This window comes from Podarcis filfolensis (assembly GCF_964270895.1).
Source record: "Podarcis filfolensis genome assembly, chromosome: 2".
NCBI classification, from domain to species: Eukaryota; Metazoa; Chordata; class Lepidosauria; order Squamata; family Lacertidae; genus Podarcis; species Podarcis filfolensis.
In genome coordinates, this window is record NC_139605.1 from 102,864,410 (window position 1) to 102,882,396 (window position 17,987).

Consider the following 17,987-nt stretch of genomic DNA (forward strand, 5'->3'; position numbering starts at 1 on the left):
CTATCACCAGTTCTTAAGCACATTCTTTTGCTGCCTGCTGCCTCTGCCAGTATTTTCAAGTGTCTCATTTACATCCCCCCACCCCAATGTACATTGCATTAGACTTCATTGGGAGCTTTGACTGCCATTAAGCAAACTCCATTAACACTGATCATGTCAGGGGTTTTTCCAGGCGGGTGGTCCCTAGGGTGGAAATTTCCACAGTATACCTAGGTGTATGGAATTTTCCGATGCCCATCCTGCAGGGTGAATCACATTTCCAGAAGAAAGCCGTAGATATCAGATTATGGCTGCAATCCTAGGAAAACTTATTTGGAAGTAAAATCCTATTGAGATGAGGACTGCTTAGTAAACATGGGTCTATCTGGTCGTAAAGATTACACTGTTGTCCAAACTGTAAGAGAATTTGTTATTGAGGAATTCCAGGTTTACTGAAGTAAACTCCCTACATTGCTACCAGATCAGGTCTGCTGCTACTAACATGTTAAGTTTTTGTTTCTGTTTTTCAAAAAACTTTCTATATTCAGTTTGCCTAGCTATACCTTCCCATGCTGATTCTGTTGCCAGTTTCAACAGAAAGTAAAGGGTTGGCTCAAGGTTTTAAGGGTTAACTAATTCGTGTTAATTAAGTGACTTAAGAGTTTATAGCTCTTGCTGTCTCAGTGGAGCTTAACAAAAGAAACACAAAATCAAAGTGTTGCCTAATATTTGGGGGTCACCTCTTGAACCAAAGTGGCCCTCTAATCAGCCTCTATGACTGGGATGTCCCTGCTTTGATGGGCAAGAGTCATCTCAAGCTTGTGTTCAGAACCATCCAAGTCAATTATCTCAAATCGAAATAAAGGAGAAAGTTCATCTAATACACTGATTTTTTTTTTGTTTACTTACATTAAATACATTGGTAAATCAGCAGTTGAAATTCTGTTACCATGATTGTTATTTTAAATGCAATGTAAGAGCTTTCTCAAAAGAAAAAAAAATAAAGAAAAACCAAACTGTTCAGAAGAGTAGAGTAAGCAGAAGAGAAAGGGTGTGGTTTTTAATAGCAAAAAGCTGCAGTGTCCTTACTTGGTCTAGGAACTAGCCAGGAAGCAGTAACCAAAATTTGTGAGCAAGATGAAAGCATTAGGGATTTTTTTTTGGGGGGGGGTATTTAAATGCAGAATCTATTTTTGCTTTGCCATGAGCCGAGAGCAAAACAGCACCTTAGCTTTGTTGGAATGGGATAGGGCACGCTTGTTCCTGCTCCTAGGTCCTTCTGGAGGGCCATGAACATCACATTACATGTGCATAACAAAAAGATGGAACTCTCCGTGAAGTAGGTTTTAACAGTGAATGCAGCTGAAGGCGCAAGGCTCCATTTCAGGGTCCTCCCTCACACACAGCTCCGCTCTTGAGACACAAGTGAAGTTTGAGAGCACAAAATAAATACTGGGGAAGTGCTACGGCACTCCCAAAGTCTTTATCAACACTGACACCAGAAATTCCATGCACAATTGCGGCGTGGAGCAACTCTGCACTCGTGCCAATCGGATGGGCCAAGTCACAGCACACACTACTTCCAGTTAACTTAGATTTTGAGTTTTCTTGCTCAAAGCCTCGTGTAGACAGATTTGTCCGGCTCCTTCCTTAGTTGCTCCCAGCTCAAATACAGCCACCGGTAGAAGGCCATTTCAAAGGCAGCAGAATAACGCCACATGCTGTCAGCGGTACAGGATTTAACCGTTTCAACTTATGGCTAAGAGCAAAAAGCCCTAAATGCACACATCTTGCTTGGGTGAACATCAGCCATTTAAGTTGCACTGGTGAATGGGAAGAGGCAAGTAAATGCAAACCTGTATCAAGCCACAGGTGCAAGCATGTGGAAAATGAGAGTGCTTCAAACCATGCCGGGGGAAATGGGAAAGGGTGTGCAGGTGTGTGTGTGTGCTTAAACATAATCCGTTCCAAGCTCTCCCACAGTAACATTCAACCATATGTGAGAAGTCTGAATGGGGGAGCCAACAGAGTACACCCAAGAGATGCTTCTGTGGGTAGCCAGCTGATTCGCTACCAAGATATGGACAGCACTGTGGAACTCTGAACATTTTAGAAGCTGTACTCATGCTTGAGGCTTCAAGAAAAAAATGCCAGGAGGGATGGAGGCGGGAAGGTGCTATTTACCCTGGTGAAGGCCACTGTCAGAAGAGGAGCCATTTCTAACCGAGATGCTGGGCTGCTGCTAGCTCTTCAGAGAGCAAAATGTGGGTGAGAGATGGTAGCATGCGTCGCCTTTACAGGTCAGCACTATCTACAGCTAAATTTTAAAAGCTATTACTTTGTTCAGCTAATAGCAGGGAAGTAAAAATCCCGCAACCACCCGCCCCCCCTTTAATTTATACAAATTTGTGCTGTACTATTTACAGAGAAAACTGAACACAAACAGGGCACAAACACTTATCAAGTTTAAACAGCCCTTGGGGTCAGAGAGGGGTTGAAGACAGAAGGGGCTGCTGTACCGCTCTAGACTGCCACCTCTCGACAGCTTCCTAGGGCAAGACTGGGTTTGTACACAGGGGGGTTCTGCAAGGGTATAGGAAAAAGCCAAAAGGCAAGCTGGGCGCTCCCGGCAGGAAAAAGGGTTTAGAAAGTACAGTACTGGTCCTCCTACTAGCAGCTCTCCTCCCATCTAGCATGTTGTCCTGTTTCTGACTTGCCTGCACCCGCAGCCCCAGCCTTCTCCCAAGGACCCAATGGCCTTTCTCCTTTTGGCAACTTTAGAACAAAAGTTCTGCGCAACGTGCAAGGCTGTGCATACAGGTGCAGGCCGAAGCTCTCAAAAGGAAAATTCAGCAGGCTCCTCTACTGTATCCCGGCTGAACAAAGGGAGCTTGACTTCCCTTGCACATTCTTCTTTCAGACAGCAGGCCACACCCATTTTGAGCAGAGCAGAGAATCTCTCTTAATGGGACTCTTGATAACTGAAGCACAACCTGCAAACAGCCAACCTGAACATTAACACAACAGGAGGAGATACAATCGCCTTTTTGACTGGTCTTCTGCAGGTCAACGCTGCCACTCCTCTCCCTCCGCTACACTATCCCGGCCGCCAAAACTTCTAAGGCATCAAAATCAAGGGCTATCTGAGGGTCTGAGGAAACAAATTCCGATATTCTACACTTGTACACGCATGATTCTCAGATTTATGTCACTGACACCAAGGGCCACATTCAGGTCATAGCAAGCAAGACACGAGCGAAAGTTCAGATACAATCTTCCTCTCCGACCCAGCCACAAAAGGCTGCCCTGGGAAAAAAGATAAATGAAGGACACTGCAGCTTTTCTGAAAACCGGGGGAAAAGGAAATTAAAAAACAACTCTGGGAGGACCCCCTCAAAAATGCATTTTCTTGAGGGAGCCCATTCATCTTAAAAATGAATCTACAAGAATTAAGATCTCCCTCGGTTGTGACCCTCCCCACCCCACCCCACATAGCATTAAACAAAATAAAGGGAGGTGGAGGTAAAGAGAGGGTGGATGTTACAGGACCAAGAACACAGAGCAAAGACAGCGGTGGGGAGGGAGGGGTTGGGTAGAGAGAGGAGAGGAAATGTTATCTGGAGAAAACAGAGCAGGGGAATCAGAGTAATTAGGTAGCTATTTGCACCTATAATACAAAGTGAAGAAAGAGTTTGTTTTTGGAAGTTAAGTCCCCGGTCGGTCTATCTCCACTTTCCTTGTGGGGGGTGGTGGTAACAGACGTCTGGTGGTGGTTTCTGAAGCATTAGAAGTGCAGTTAAACGGAGCTCTCGGGAGAAGGGAGGGAGGGCGGCTTCCAAGTGCGCCGATGCTGTTATTGGAGGTGAGGTGTGGTGTGGTGGGGCGGAAATGGAGGTTATATCTTATCTCTCGCCGGCTGCTTTAATGCCACCGTTTAGTTGCTGCAACACTGGCTCTTGTTCTGCTGGGACTGCTCGTGAAGGTCCACCCCTCGATTCCGACCCACGGCACCCCCTGTGCTCTGGGGCTCGCTCTTTGGCAGCTTCTTAGCTAGAAGGAGAAAAAAATTGATATGTGTTAGGTGAGGGGGAACTGCCAACTTCCTGGGTTCGTCCCCCTTTGGGACTAAACAACAGGAGTAAAGTTTGGAACAAGGACATTTTGGCTATGCAGAAATCTGGAACTCCTCTATCTCCTAAAGCCTTCCCAACTCACTTATTTTTAATGCTCCAAATGGCAGGTGCAACAAGCTGTCTGCAGTTCTCGTATTGCTCTGCTTTCGTACCGTTAATGTTAGGTTTCCTTAACAGTGGCTGACAAATCTCCACTATAGTTCCACCAAGGTAACTACAAATATGTGTTAGACTGAAAGCAAGGTAGGTTTGAACAGCGACAGTTTCAATGAACCATAGAGTTCCACAGAAATATTTCACATTTCTGCTAAACTGGAATTTATAAAGGGGCTGGTTTGTTCTAGGAACCCCCCCCCAGTGGAGCAGTGGTGGGGGCTATGGAGGTATTTCCTTCACTCCCCCCCCCCCCGCCGCCTCCAAGAGTCTGAATTTGGACTTGCCGTTTGGACTAGCTGCTCATACATGATCATTTACCCAAAGCAGATGAGAGATGCAATTGTAAGCCTGAAGTGCAGGCTAAAAACATGTAGCATTGCCACTGGTAATAGCCAGCAGTTTTAGGCCACTTTCCTAATCCAGGGCAGGGCTATGTGTTGCAACTTCTGTTTAAAGAAGAATATGCAGGTAGAGCCAACTCATCCTGCAAAACACACACTGAGGAATCAAGGGAAAAGTTCTGAGTTTCCTGAAATACTCTGTCTGGCAGTCCAACCAATGACTGCAGGTGATTAAAAAAAATTGGGGGGGGGAGGGAGTGCAATAGACCACAAAACATGCCTGCAGCCATATGGCAAAGCACAGCTATGCGGCTCCTATTCCTCAATGGTTTGGCTACAGCACTTCATATAACGGCCAGCAAAATAATGGAAAGGAAATGGAAAGGCAGGACCTATGGGAAGGAAAGGCTAAAGCGTTCAGAGACGCAAAGTGCTACCAAGCATAATGTTCAGTATGAGGACCCCTACGAGTGTCATTAAAGGGTGCGGGTGGCGCTGTGGGTTAAACCACAGAGCCTAGGGCTTGCCGATCAGAAGGTTGGTGGTTTGAATCCCTGCAATAGGGTGAGCTCCCATTGCTCGGTCCCTGCTCCTGCCAACCTAGCAGTTCGAAAGCACTTCAAAGTGCAAGTAGATAAATAGGTACCACTCCGGCGGGAAGGTAAACGGCGTTTCCGTGCGCTGCTCTGGTTTGCCAGAAGCGGCTTAGTCTTGCTGGCCACATGACCCGGAAGCTGTACGCTGGCTCCCTCGGCCAATAAAGCGAGATGAGCGCTGCAACCCCAGAGTCGGTCATGACTGGACCTAATGGTCAGGGCTCCCTTTACCTTTACCTGCGTGAGTATAAATAGGCAGGGCTTCCTGCACCCGTGGAAGTCCCTGGAAAGTATCTTCACCCATTTCAAGACTCTTTGATTTCTTTGTAAAATATCCTAACGACGCATTACGGTGAAACCCTCTTTGAAAGTAAATATATCGCCTAACATGAGATTGCTCTGCAATGGCCAGAAAGTACAGTATTTGTGGCCTTTATGCTGGTCATGTTTTCATTCTTAAGAATGCCGTGGATTAACAGTAATAGGAAAGAATGGAAAACAGAACGAGCACGGCTTGATACCCATCAGTAGCAACACTCCTAGCCCTGCTCCTGAAAATGGGTGTAAGCAGGTTATTTATTTCAGCATTTGCCAAAATTTGATGTATGGAGGACCAGGCTCGTGCTGGGAGGTAGCAGCATAGCAGAAAACTCACCAAGAAAAAGGGGAGATGGAAGAGAGAGACACAGAGAGAAGGAAGCAGCATACTCCCTTAAACCTGTATTTAAGGGCCTGCAGCCCTTTCCATCTGCAAGCAGACCTGTGAAACTTCCACCCTGTCAATACAGCAGCCCAGAATGCCTCAGGTGGGCCTCAGTACCTGGGGGCCATTCCCAAAGAAGTCCAATATATGAAGGCTGCACATGGTATAACGATGTCTGAAAAGAAGCACGTCAAGGAAAGCCCAAAAGTCTCTAGCTGTTCTCCAAGTTGAGAGCTGACGGAATATTTGCAAGACACCTTTCATTCTCTTTAGCTGGCATTTGCATCTGCTACAACAGGGTGGGAGGGTCTAGCCCAATACCTGCTCCAACCATTGGCTGCTGGGCAGTAACCCTAGGCAGCAGGAGGCTGCAGAACTCAGTGTACAACTTAAAGTGAAGTTACATGAATCTTTAGAGAGACAGTGCCCCGATAAACAATGCAACGTAGTGTCTTTGGGTTACCTATCGCCAGGAAGAGATCGTTAACATTCATTGCTGTCTTGGCTGATGTCTCCATAAACAATAGACTGTTGTCATCTGCATAAGCCTGGGCCTCCTGCAAAGAACAAATGTAGGTCTTACTTTTGGAACAAGACTGCATATTCTAGATTGCCCAGATCAATCTGGGCAGACAGGCTTGCTCAGGTTTTTTTTGTTTACAATACAATAAAGTACCAAAAGGCTGGACTATCTTGAAGGAGTGACAAATCAGGCTGGGAAGTTTGGAGGGAGAGGGAAACATATTCCTCCTGATAGAGGGGTACCTTGGTTTTCGAACGTAATCTCCTCTGGAAGACCGTTTGACTTCCGAAACGTTCGAAAACTGAGGTGCAAAGGGCAGCCTGCAATTTCAATGGAGAAAATTGAAAAAACCTCAGTGGAAGTCGTTCAGCTTCCAAGGCACGTTCAAAAATGGAAGCAATTCCAGGTTTTCAGCGTTTGAAAAGCAAAACTTCCAAGACGTTCAAAAATCGAGGTACCATTGTATTATTATTATTATTATTATTATTATTATTATTATTATTATTATTATTATTATTATTAATTTGATTTCTTACCCACTCTTCATCACTAGCTCCCAGGTTGAGTTACAGCCATTTAAAAATACAACATTAAAATCAATTAAAAAAACAAAAAATGATTTTAAAAAATAGGCCAGGCCCTAAAACTCTATCTCAGGTGTCAAAGGCAAGGATAAAGAGGTCTTCAGCATGTGATGAAAACTATGCAATAATGTGTCAGATGCACCTCTTAGGGGTGGGAAGTCCACAGCTGAGGGGCTGCCACAGAGAATGCCCTCTCCCGGGCTGGCAAACCATGGACCATTCCTTCCGTCTAGAAGTAAGAATGAGCAAAATAGACATCTGAGGGGTTTGAGAAGCTCTACTTACTTCATACTCTACCATGCGCTTATTGGCAAGATCCGCCTTATTTCCTGCTAAGGCTATGACAATGTTTGGGCTAGCTTGCCGCTGGAGTTCTTTCACCCATGTTTTCGCTCGTGCAAACGTTTCCTATCAGAAAAGGAGAGGCCAAAATGTCAGGTGTGCAGTCAGAAGGGACCAGGATTCCTATCTTCAACCAACTCACCCAATGTGCACCTGCAGTACGTTGAAACAAAAGGCTTCTTCCAACTGTCACTGCAACAGTCTACTGGTGGACATGCAGGTTCTCGAGGACATAATCAGACCAAACATCTACTATGATTGCTATTATTTTAGTTTCTTACCCCACTACTCATCATAAGGCCCCAAGGCGGGTTACAAGAATTGAAAATGCAACATTAAAAACAACTTACAACCACAAAAATAGGGTGGATCCTGAAATTATACATCTCAGGTGGCAAAGGCCTGGGTAAAGAGGTACATCACCTCCAGCCCATCACCACCTCCAAGCACTGGTCTGACACCACAACTGCTTTTCCCAATACAGATAGAACAGAGAGATGGAGCTGGGTGTCATCTGCCTATGTCCTGATGACAACTCCCAGTGGCTCCACACAGATCAGTGTTTCCCAAAGGGGGTGCTGGAACAATCCAGGGGGGCGGTACTAGCCTCGGGTGAAATTAGGGGTGCTGAATAAAAATAAGGGGGCAGTGGAAGCATAAAGAAGAAAATTTTGAAAATCCATTCATACATGTTTCATCTGTTGTGTAATGATATTTATTGCCAGGTTGGGCACTATTGTGGGATGGTCACAATGCCTCCCCTGGATCAGAGGGGTTTTCCTGGGCTTGAGTGAACCCTTTCTGGCTTCACCCAAAGCCTGGAAATGGATTGCAGCTTGCCTGCCTATTTGTCCAATGGTGGATGGGCTGCAGCACTGTCCCTGTCCCTGGGGCAGATTGGATTGAACCGACAGACTTCACTCCGCGGTCCACCCCATGGGTTTTAATAATTTTATAATTTCAAGCTTCAAGGTGTCTTCTTCGCAACAACAGCAGTCTCTGCTATGTTGTAGGGCATAAGTAGAAACATAGATAAACAAAAGAACACAAATTTGTCAGTGTCTTTCTGTTTGTTCGCTTAAATAAGGTAGATTTCCAGGGAGGTGCTGGGTAAAAGAAAATTCTGAAAAAGGGGTGGTGGGTCAAACCTAATTGCTGTGGAAGGGGCAGGCGGGGCCCAGGAGGATATGCTGCAAAGGCACCATGGTTCTTAATTCCTGCAACATCACACTTAGGCTGCAATCCTAAACATAGCAACTTGAATGTAATTTCCACTCAACTCAGTAGGACTTCCTAAGTAGTTTTTTCTAGAGTGTAAATTCCTATCTAGATATCAGCGTGTAAATTATACCTATCTAAAATTATTTGCCATTAAAAAACCCCGAACTACCCTGACCTCGTATGAGGTGTTGATCATATTTATTCAAGGCATCAAGGAAACTGTGTTGCTTACTCCAGAACAAATGCAAACTTGTGGTTTTAACTTTTCAAAAAACAACAAATCAGCCACTAGTCGGGAAGCTTGTTTAGAGCAAAGGTTTAATTGTGAACAAGGCAATGCTTTGGTCAGACAGAGGGTCTTACTTGGCAGCAATCACCTGAAGTTTCTAACCAATAATTGACTGTGTTTAAGTCTTTAGATGGCCCTTGTTTCCAACAAGCTTCATCTGAAATGGGAAAGGATGTTCAAAGGAACTGAGGCATCATCAGCTGATAGACACTCCCACTGTAATTGTATGAGGTCTCCACACTGTTGGTTTTAACCTTGATACTGCCCTTTCTCCCCAAAAGATAGTAAACACTGCATGCTTACCTGGTTGGTTATGTCATACACCACAATGGCAGCTTGAGCCCCTCGGTAATACATAGGGGCCAAACTGTGATATCTTTCCTGACCAGCTGTGTCCCAGATCTCAAACTTTACCGTTGTGTCATCTAGGCAGACAGACTGTGTGAGGAAAGCAGCTGCGAAATGAGAAGGTGAAGAGTTGGCTTAGGGACCCGACAAAATAGATGCAATCATTTAACTTTATATATCATAATTACAGTGACTGAAATTTTTACTGTTGTGAACCAGCTGAATCACCCATGGGGAGACCAATCAAAAAGTGATATTAACCTGATAAATATTCTGACCTCTAACAATCTGTTAAGAAGTCTCCAAGGCTGCATGGAGCAGCTTGTACAGAAATAAGCATGAACGCAAATAATATGAAAATTTTTCTCCTGTAAATATTGTGGGTTAGGCCTAGACATGTAGAAAAAACATATGGTGCAAGTTCAAAAGACTGTACCACTATGAATGATGGAATAACCTAATGTCTGAATGTTACCTTACACACACAGACACACACACACACAGACAGACAGAGAGAGAGAGAGAGAGAGAGAGAGAATATAGCATCTTCCTACCTTGTCCCCTACTTAGTGTTGAGTTGATGCGCAATTGCCCCTCAACCCCCAAATATCCCTGTCTCGCAGAAAGTAGCCAAACAATGATGGTATTTAGGGTGGCTGCTGGTGGTAAGACCTTAAAAGGACTTAGCAAAAGTCTTAAGGAAGTATTATGGAGGAATTTAAGGGGAAATGTAGTCCATGTGCACCAATACATAAAGCAAAAGAATACTGGTGTTGTTTTACAGTGGTCTTGCATCTTTTGCATGGGGGTTACATTCTGGGGATGGTGCCCATATGCAAAAACACATATAGTCAAACCACTCTCTTGGTACTGCCCTCTCATGAGCAATCTTAGCTTCCAGAGCTGGCACACGAAACACGCAAGGCAGAGAGCTTTTAAGCTCTCCACCTTGCTTACCGGCTGTCTGGCAGGGCTGTCTTGAGTTCCTGTGAGATCTCACCAGAGAGCCCCATTAGCAAGTCTGAGAGATTAAAAGCTCTTTCTACACTGAGAAAACCCTGCTTTTAAGCGTTTTGCCTTTTGTGCGTTTAATCTGTGTGATTTCAACTGTCAGCTCTCAACTGCATAAAGTTGAAATCAAAGCAAGTTAAACACGCGCAAGTTGTGAGTCCACTGTACTACAGAAATACAGGTAAGGGATATTAAAGGGGGTATGAGGTTTTATAGAAGTACTTCTGTGATCATTTAGTTTTCTGCGGTACATTTAGCAAACCAAATCTAGAAAAGAAAACCTTTTTAAAAAAGAAACACAGTGTTCTCTCTCTCTCTCTCTCTCTCTCTCTCTCTCTCTCTCTCTCCAGTGACCACATACAATATTTTATGGATAAAGCAAGATTATGAGTACTCTAAAATGGGTGAAGGTAACTGGAATTAAACAGTGTATTAACTCAACAGCGGGGAACTGTGGGCCCATGGGCCTAATTAGGCCCACAAGGCCATTTGGGCAAACCATGCCCACCTGCCAATCACCTGACATCACATGATGTCTGACACAGGATAGTAAAGGGATTTTTCACCTCTAACCTAAGTACCAAAGCCCTAAAATCAGAGATAAGCCCTCTCTGAGAGCAAATAACAGAAGAGGTATTTTGTGCCTCACAAGGCTAAGATAAAGAGATAAAATCCCTCTGTCTTCTCTTTAGAAAGTCTCCCTAAAAAGCACAAAAGCATCTTTCCAGTCACCTCCACCCCAGCACTGGAGAGGGATAGAAATGCATGTGTCTTCCTGCCCATCATGTCAGAGTGTATGTATATGTGCCTGCAAGTATGTGTGTGTATAAAAGAGGGAAAGTGCACTGTGTACCTGGCACTTGTGTGTTTGACAATGGGGGGGGGGGGATAGAGATCCATGCACTTTCCCCATCTTTTTGTGTGTCTGTGTTTGTTTGGCCTTGCCCACTTTTGTCCCAACCATCACTGAAACGTAGTACCCAGAAGGATGGGCAAGTTCCAATCTGGTCCTCAGGCTGAAACAGGTCTCTCCCTCCCCTCCCCCACTATTATTAAGTATATACTGTTTTAACTGCAACTATGGGGGGGCACTGTATTTTAACAATATGGGTGCATTTTTTTAAAAAACAACAACAACCATTGCACTAGTATACTATGATTTAAAGGTAAAGGGACCCCTGACCATTAGGTCCAGTCGTGGCCGACTCTGGGGTTGCGACGCTCATCTCGCTTTATTGGCTGAGGGAGCCGGCGTACAGCTTCCGGGTCATGTGGCCAGTATGACTAAGCCGCTTCTGGCGAACCAGAGCAGCACACAGAAACGCCGTTTACCTTCCCACCGGAGTGGTACCTATTTATTTAATTGCACTTTTGATGTGCTTTCGAACTGCTAGGTTGGCAGGAGCAGGGACCGAGCAACGGGAGCTCACCCCGTCGCGGGGATTTGAACCGCCGACCTTCTGATCGGCAAGTCCTAGGCTCTGTGGTTTAACCCACAGCGCCACTCGCGTCCATATTATGATTTACTGATGCCTACTTGCTTGTTCAAGACCTCCACCCAAAAGAGCAACCAAACCATGATGCTAACAGCCTTTCAAAAAGCAGGTTCAGCTGCTGGGGTCGGACTATCACCCTTACCATCTGCAGACTTCCAGAGGGCTACTGAAAGGGTAAACAAACACAGTAAGTGGCTACGCTTTGGGATGAAGGTGTCAGGAAGCGCACCCTATTTGAAAGTGGATGACTTTGCCCTGGGTGGAGTTTGTTATGCTGGAATCCAAAGGTGCTTTCCTAAAATTTAGGCTATTGATTTTCCTCCCATGAAGAGATGCCCCTCCCCCCTAAAAAAACTCACCACCTATGGTGCTCTCCTGGTATTCGTGGAACTGCCCCTTGACAAAACGCAGCACCAGGCTGGACTTGCCTACTGCCGATTCGCCCAGTAGTACTAGCTTGAACTGACAGATCTTGCTGGCTTGCGACTGACCATTCGGCCTGGCAGCTCCTCTGCTGGTCATGGCCTGGATTCTAAGAGCAGCCTGTGCTCCAGCCAATGCAAAAAAACTACCAGCCACCGATCAGACTTTGGGAGTATAGGAGCTTTTGGCCTGGAACAGGTTGACAACTTCGTCCAACAGCTGTGAGCAACTCCTTCTGGGGAAAAAAACACAGGAAAAAAAGCAACAGATTGATGTGCTGTGCCGGACAGGTGAAAAACACTGAAGGCTTGGGATGTAGGCGCAAAAAAGACAAGTGAAAGGTATTAAGTTGAATCGAGCAGTAAAACTAGCTTCAGTCAAAACCTGAGCAATTAACAACAAAAACATATTTGGTTCCTCAATTTGTGAAATGGGGGGGGGCAGCCCTGTCATTCAAGGGGGATGTGTAAGATAAGCATGTGCTTTCGAACCAGATGTCAGGATGGATATCCAACAATATTTAGCCCAGAATCAGCACAGCAACTTGACACCTGAGCAGACAAGCCACAGAAACACTCTATTCAGCAGGGAAAGAGTCCGATTCCTGGTTATCTGCATTGTAGCTAAACACAGCATTTGGTGATTGTAATGTCAAAACACCAAGAACAAACTTCAGAGGAGACAATCTGTTATTTTATTTTTTAAAAAATAAATCTCCTAGAGCAAACAAACCCTCCAGAATTAGCCTTGGAGGGGAAAGAACTCCCATGTGCAGTGAAACGCTGTGATCCATGAGTCAGCAACTACTGCGGATGTCTTTCCTGCTCACATTCTTCAAGACGTCGCAAGCAGTTTCTGAACTGGATTTTTCTTCACATCACATGGCACCAAGAAGAGCCAGGGCTACAGAGACAACACCCTGACCCGGCCCAGAACGGTACATTACAACAGTGCTTAACATCTCAATTACATCATGAGTTTGGACCAAGCTGGCCGTGAGGTCCACATGCAGCTGTCTGAGGTTCACAAGTATAACTCATCAGCTCAACGCTTTTCTTCAATGAAGTTTTTCTTCACACCACAGGCCTGCTTTACAGATTATTCACTATTGGGGGGATAGATAAACATCACAAAAGACACCAGGGTGAAGATTTCAAATTCCTAGGCGATAAGGCAGTTACCAAGTCATGAACCCGAGCGTCTTTTGTCCCAAAGCGGGAAGATGTGTTTCATTTGCTTCCCAGAGCACAAATGGCCCTGTCCCCCACCATACATTTTCTGAAACAGATTGATTGGTAAGTTAGAAGTAAAAATGTGTGACACCACAGATATTTGCTGGTAGCAAAGCAGACGGTACAGTCTATCTCCATGTTTGTTTACCGCCTTAGATTTTGGATTTACAAAAACAACAACAACAACAACAAACAACAAGATCATAATGGCTCACAGCATCCTTTATTTCAACATGGAGATGTAACTGGAAGCAAAATCCTAGCCACCCACCCTTAAAAATGAACTCCAATAAAACATTAAGCTTCTGACAGGTGACAATTGTAATCACAAGCCATGCAAAAAAGCCTCTCTCACACACAAGCTTCTCTCAAGGCTAGCCAGCTCCGACAAGCTTCTTGTGTGGGTTGACGTTTTTATTTAAGCCAGTTTTGAGCAAGAATATAAAAGCTGAGGGCAGCAAGTTAATTCTCAGGAATCTTCAATCACCACTGCATTACTAACCCCCGCTTAAAAAAATAATAACCCAGGAACTGCAGCATCTTCAGGAAAAGGCTGAAACATTTCCTAAAGTTTTCTAAACATCAAGTTTTGCTTCCTCTTTCTTAAAAGCAGAATTCTGGGCCACCCAAGGTCTGCATTCATTATCTCATTAAGCTAATTATGCATGAGCCTCTTGCTTATGGCAAACATCTCCTCCGCAAGGAGCAGCAATTAAAAGCGGCAAATACCTAACTAACCAAAGCTTCCCATTCCATCTGAACAAGTCAGGATCTTAACTCAACTTCAAAGTCAGCAACTTTAAATACAGCAAAATCCAAAACTTGGCTAGAAACGTCGTCCAGGATTCACCTAAGTGTTCCACGAGTCAAAAAATAAAATCAATTGTTATTCACACAATCCAAGGCTGCAAAATGGTTAAGACAAATTATCCAGAGAAGTCCCTCTGCACTGTGCACCCAGATCAAATGTGGAACACAGTTAAAGCCAGCAGCACAAACTTTCACTGGTAGCAAAGCAAATAGTATGTATTTAGATCTAGTTTTGCTGAATCTGCTGAACATGGGGAAACGCTTCTTTCCTTTTCCAAGAACTCTCTTCTGAGAGCGAGAGAGTGAGAGAGTGCAGTTGAGCAATGACCTTGCAGACATCCTGCCCAGGCTCCCTGGGAAGAGAGCTCTGTGCACTTCTAAAGAAGCAGTTTGCATAGCTGCTCCCTGGCTGTTCCGGGAAGCTTGCTGAAGTGACACGCTGCCCTGTTTTATGCAGAGATCCTTCTCTGCCCACATGTATTTTCCAATATGCGCCCAGAAAACCAGAGAACCGCAGAGTTGGAAGGGATCCACGAGGTTCATCTAGTCCAACCCCCCTGCAATGCAGGAATTTCAACTAGATCGTATTAGAATCATAGTCGCTTCCTCTGCTTCACTTTGCATATTTGTAAAGGAATCTCAAAAACTTCAAAAAGCAACAGCACAAGCCGTTTCCTATAAAAGGAAGCCAAACTCAGATATGTGCTCCCCCTGGAACTTCTGAGAGCTTGAGGAAGTACGGTGCATGTAAACACTGGTGTTCATATTGGCGATTATGTTTCCTTGAGCTGGCGTCGCTGAGCCAAAATGGAGGATGTGGCAACAGCAGTGAACAAAACATTTGGCATTTGGCATCCCTTTGTCTCTTGCATCTCCTGTTGACTCTGCTCACCCACCCACTATCTCTGTTTAGATTGCAAGCTCCTAAGGGCAGGGATCTAGCTTTTGGGTATGCAAAGCTCCCTGTACCCTAATATCATCATCAAAATGCTCAACACTCTTCTATGCAATTTCCTTACTGTGAAAAATGTGGGTTGCACAGCAGATATAAATTTTGTATATTGGAAATGGGGAAACATTGTTACAATTTAATTTAATTTGTTTTAATAAAAATAATAATAAATAAATAAACGAACAAATTTTATCATGCTGATGAAGAAACGGCAGAAAAAGTCCAGGATAAGGTGCTGCCTAAAACATTTGACCAAATGCCCCTTTATAATGAGAGATCATGGAGAGAACACTACCTGTTGCCAAGCGTGTCCAGCAGTTTTTGCATGATAAACACATGCAGGTATGGTCTGAGTCGTTTCCTACCCAAAGGATTGTACAGCACTGATATACAAATGAAGATTAAAATTAAGGAGGGTGCAACTAGAGCTTTAAACCAAGCCATTGACCTAAGTTTAGTATATTGCAAACTGTTGAGAACAGTCTCGCAGCACTATTTCTTGAGCTTGTCAGCAATATTAGGTTCCTTTGTGCAAATAAGAGTCCAGCTAAATAGAAACCTCTTTTGCACTTGATGTTTTGCTCCAAACAGGGCAAAATTATTGTTTCAGCAATCATAAAGATTGGTTTTCAGACCCTTGATCCTCTTGGTTGCCCACCTCTGCACACCTTCCAGCTTGTCAATATCCTATGATTCTATGGGCACTACCACTTGAGACAATCTGCAGCACAATCTCTTCCTCTTTTGGTAATTTATTTCCAGCAAGGCTTCATGATTTCACAGTAAAAGGCATTTTAAGGGTGCACTACTCCCTGAGATGATTTTTACACCCCCCACCAAAATAACCCATTTTCGTTTGCAGGATAAATCCCAGTAATACACAGCAAAGGCATAACCGTATTGAAAACATTTGTAGTGTATTTTCTGTACATTGAAGTATTTTTCTGCTTACAAGGCCAGAGATGATGAACTGGGTGTTTGGCTCCTTACTTTAGGACACCTGGAGCACTTCTATGTTACATGATCAACCAAAGCAGAATACTTTATGTTGTAAAGGGATGAGTTTTAAAAACTTTGTTTCTGCCTAAAACAAAAAGGTATCTACGCTCTAAATCCCCTGCCCCAAAACGGATCAAGTGATAAAATGCTATCACTAGAAATATTTTTCAGCAAGCTTCTTAAAAGACACTGCCAAAGAGAGAGACACTAAAAAAGACAAAACTAGCCCACAAATCCATTTTGTGGACTTCCAAAAGCTTTCCTTCATACATGCGGAGTGCTTTAATCTTAATTTACACCGTTGCTCGTAAATATTTTGCAGCAGCTTGTTTAGGAACTGGCATGCATTCTAGCAACAATTAAAGTGTTCAAGAGAACCTTAGAAGAAGACCTTAGAAGGCCTGGAAACGATGCCTTATGAGGAACGGCTAAGGGAGCTGGGCATGTTTAGCCTGGAGAAGAGGAGGTTAAGGGTTGATATAATAGCCATGTTCAAATATATAAAAGGATGTCACATAGAGGAGGGAGAAAGGTTGTTTTCTGCTGCTCCAGAGAAGCGGACACGGAGCAATGGTTCCAAACCACAAGAAAGAAGATTCCACCTAAACATTAGGAAGAACTTCCTGACAGTAAGAGCTGTTCGACAGTGGAATTTGCTGCCAAGGAGTGTGGTGGAGTCTCCTTCTTTGGAGGTCTTTAAGGAGAGGCTTGACAACCATATGTCAGGAGTGCTCTGATGGTGTTTCCTGCTTGGCAGGGGGTTGGACTCGATGGCCCTTGTGGTCTCTTCCAACTCTATGATTCTATGATTCTATACATAATAGGTTGACATCAGGAGATCTTCCCTACATAGTAAGAGTGCTTTTGGGAAGTAGTTTTCTTCATACCTTGTGTTTGAAGGGCACTCTCCTAAGCAGTTTAATCAAGCAACTTTAGAGGTGACCTGATTAAGGAGACGGCGTGTGTAACCGGGGAAAAAGCACTGAGCTCTGAATAGAAAACTGGCAAAACAAGTATTTTCGGCATAGCCTAAAGTTGTAGGCAGGCACATTCCAGTCAGAAGTAAGGAGCAGACCAGAAGTGCGTTTATGAACAAGCCATTTGTGGAAAGAGAAAGTTTCTGAAAGCCAAATATGCATTTGTTGGCGGGTTAAATTACTGGGTTAGCAATGACATCTAGGGAAGTTCAGTTGTCCCAAGAAGTTTTACTATCAAGTATATTGTTACTTGGTTCACAAAACCCGTAAGCTCCTTTATGCAGTTCAATGAACATGCACCAGAACAAAGTCATCTTTCTCCAAGCCTGTCAAAGGAAACTTTCTAGAGCTTCCTTTCTGCACTGAAGGAGTTTTAACACAGTATCTAGCAAGGCATTATTGTCTCCTTTTCCTATTAACAAGGAGACCAACTAGCTTCACTACTAAGGCAGATAATGCTTGACACCATGGTAGAATGGAAGCATATTTAAGAAATCGGTAGTTGAGAATGATTGGCAAGGACCTGCAAGTACCGTTTTTTTCGCTCCATAAGGCGCACCTACTTTTTTTTGGGGGGGGGGATTCAAGAAAAAAAAATGCAGTTCTTGGGGGCTTTGGGGGGAGGTGGGGGAAGTGAGAGAGCCTCGGTCTATCCCTTCCCCCACCTCCCACAAAAGCCAGGGTTAGCCGTGCGAAGCCTCCCCAGGGCAGCGGGATGAAGGCCCCTTGCTGCCCTGTAGAGGCTTCACAGGCTACCCCCGAGCTGCTCAACCCAAAGAGCAGGTCGGGGAGCAGCGGAGGAAGCGTGGCTTCCCCCCACTGCCAGCCCCACAAGCCTTTCCGCTGCTCCCCGACCTGCTCTTTGGGGAAAG

General features: G+C 44.5%; 1 protein-coding gene across 10 annotated transcripts in view; it reads right to left on the reverse strand.

Annotated features, from left to right (window-relative positions):
• Positions 1-1,148: 1,148 nt before the first annotated feature.
• The window catches only part of RAB5B (RAB5B, member RAS oncogene family), a 28,444-nt gene continuing 11,605 nt past the window's right edge, over positions 1,149-17,987 (reverse strand). For 6 of the 10 annotated variants that reach the window (XM_083599018.1, XM_083599011.1, XM_083599014.1 and 3 more), the window contains 5 exons: positions 12,082-12,380; positions 9,171-9,322; positions 7,301-7,423; positions 6,372-6,465; positions 1,149-4,029 (listed from right to left, as the gene is read on the reverse strand). In XM_083599018.1, coding sequence (XP_083455144.1) covers positions 3,914-4,029; positions 6,372-6,465; positions 7,301-7,423; positions 9,171-9,322; positions 12,082-12,244 — 648 coding nt within the window. In that variant the 5' untranslated portion in view covers positions 12,245-12,380 and the 3' untranslated portion in view covers positions 1,149-3,913. The remainder of the gene's footprint in view (positions 4,030-6,371; positions 6,466-7,300; positions 7,424-9,170; positions 9,323-12,081; positions 12,381-17,987) is intronic. The other 4 variants (XM_083599012.1, XM_083599013.1, XM_083599016.1 and 1 more) reach the window with 1 other exon arrangement.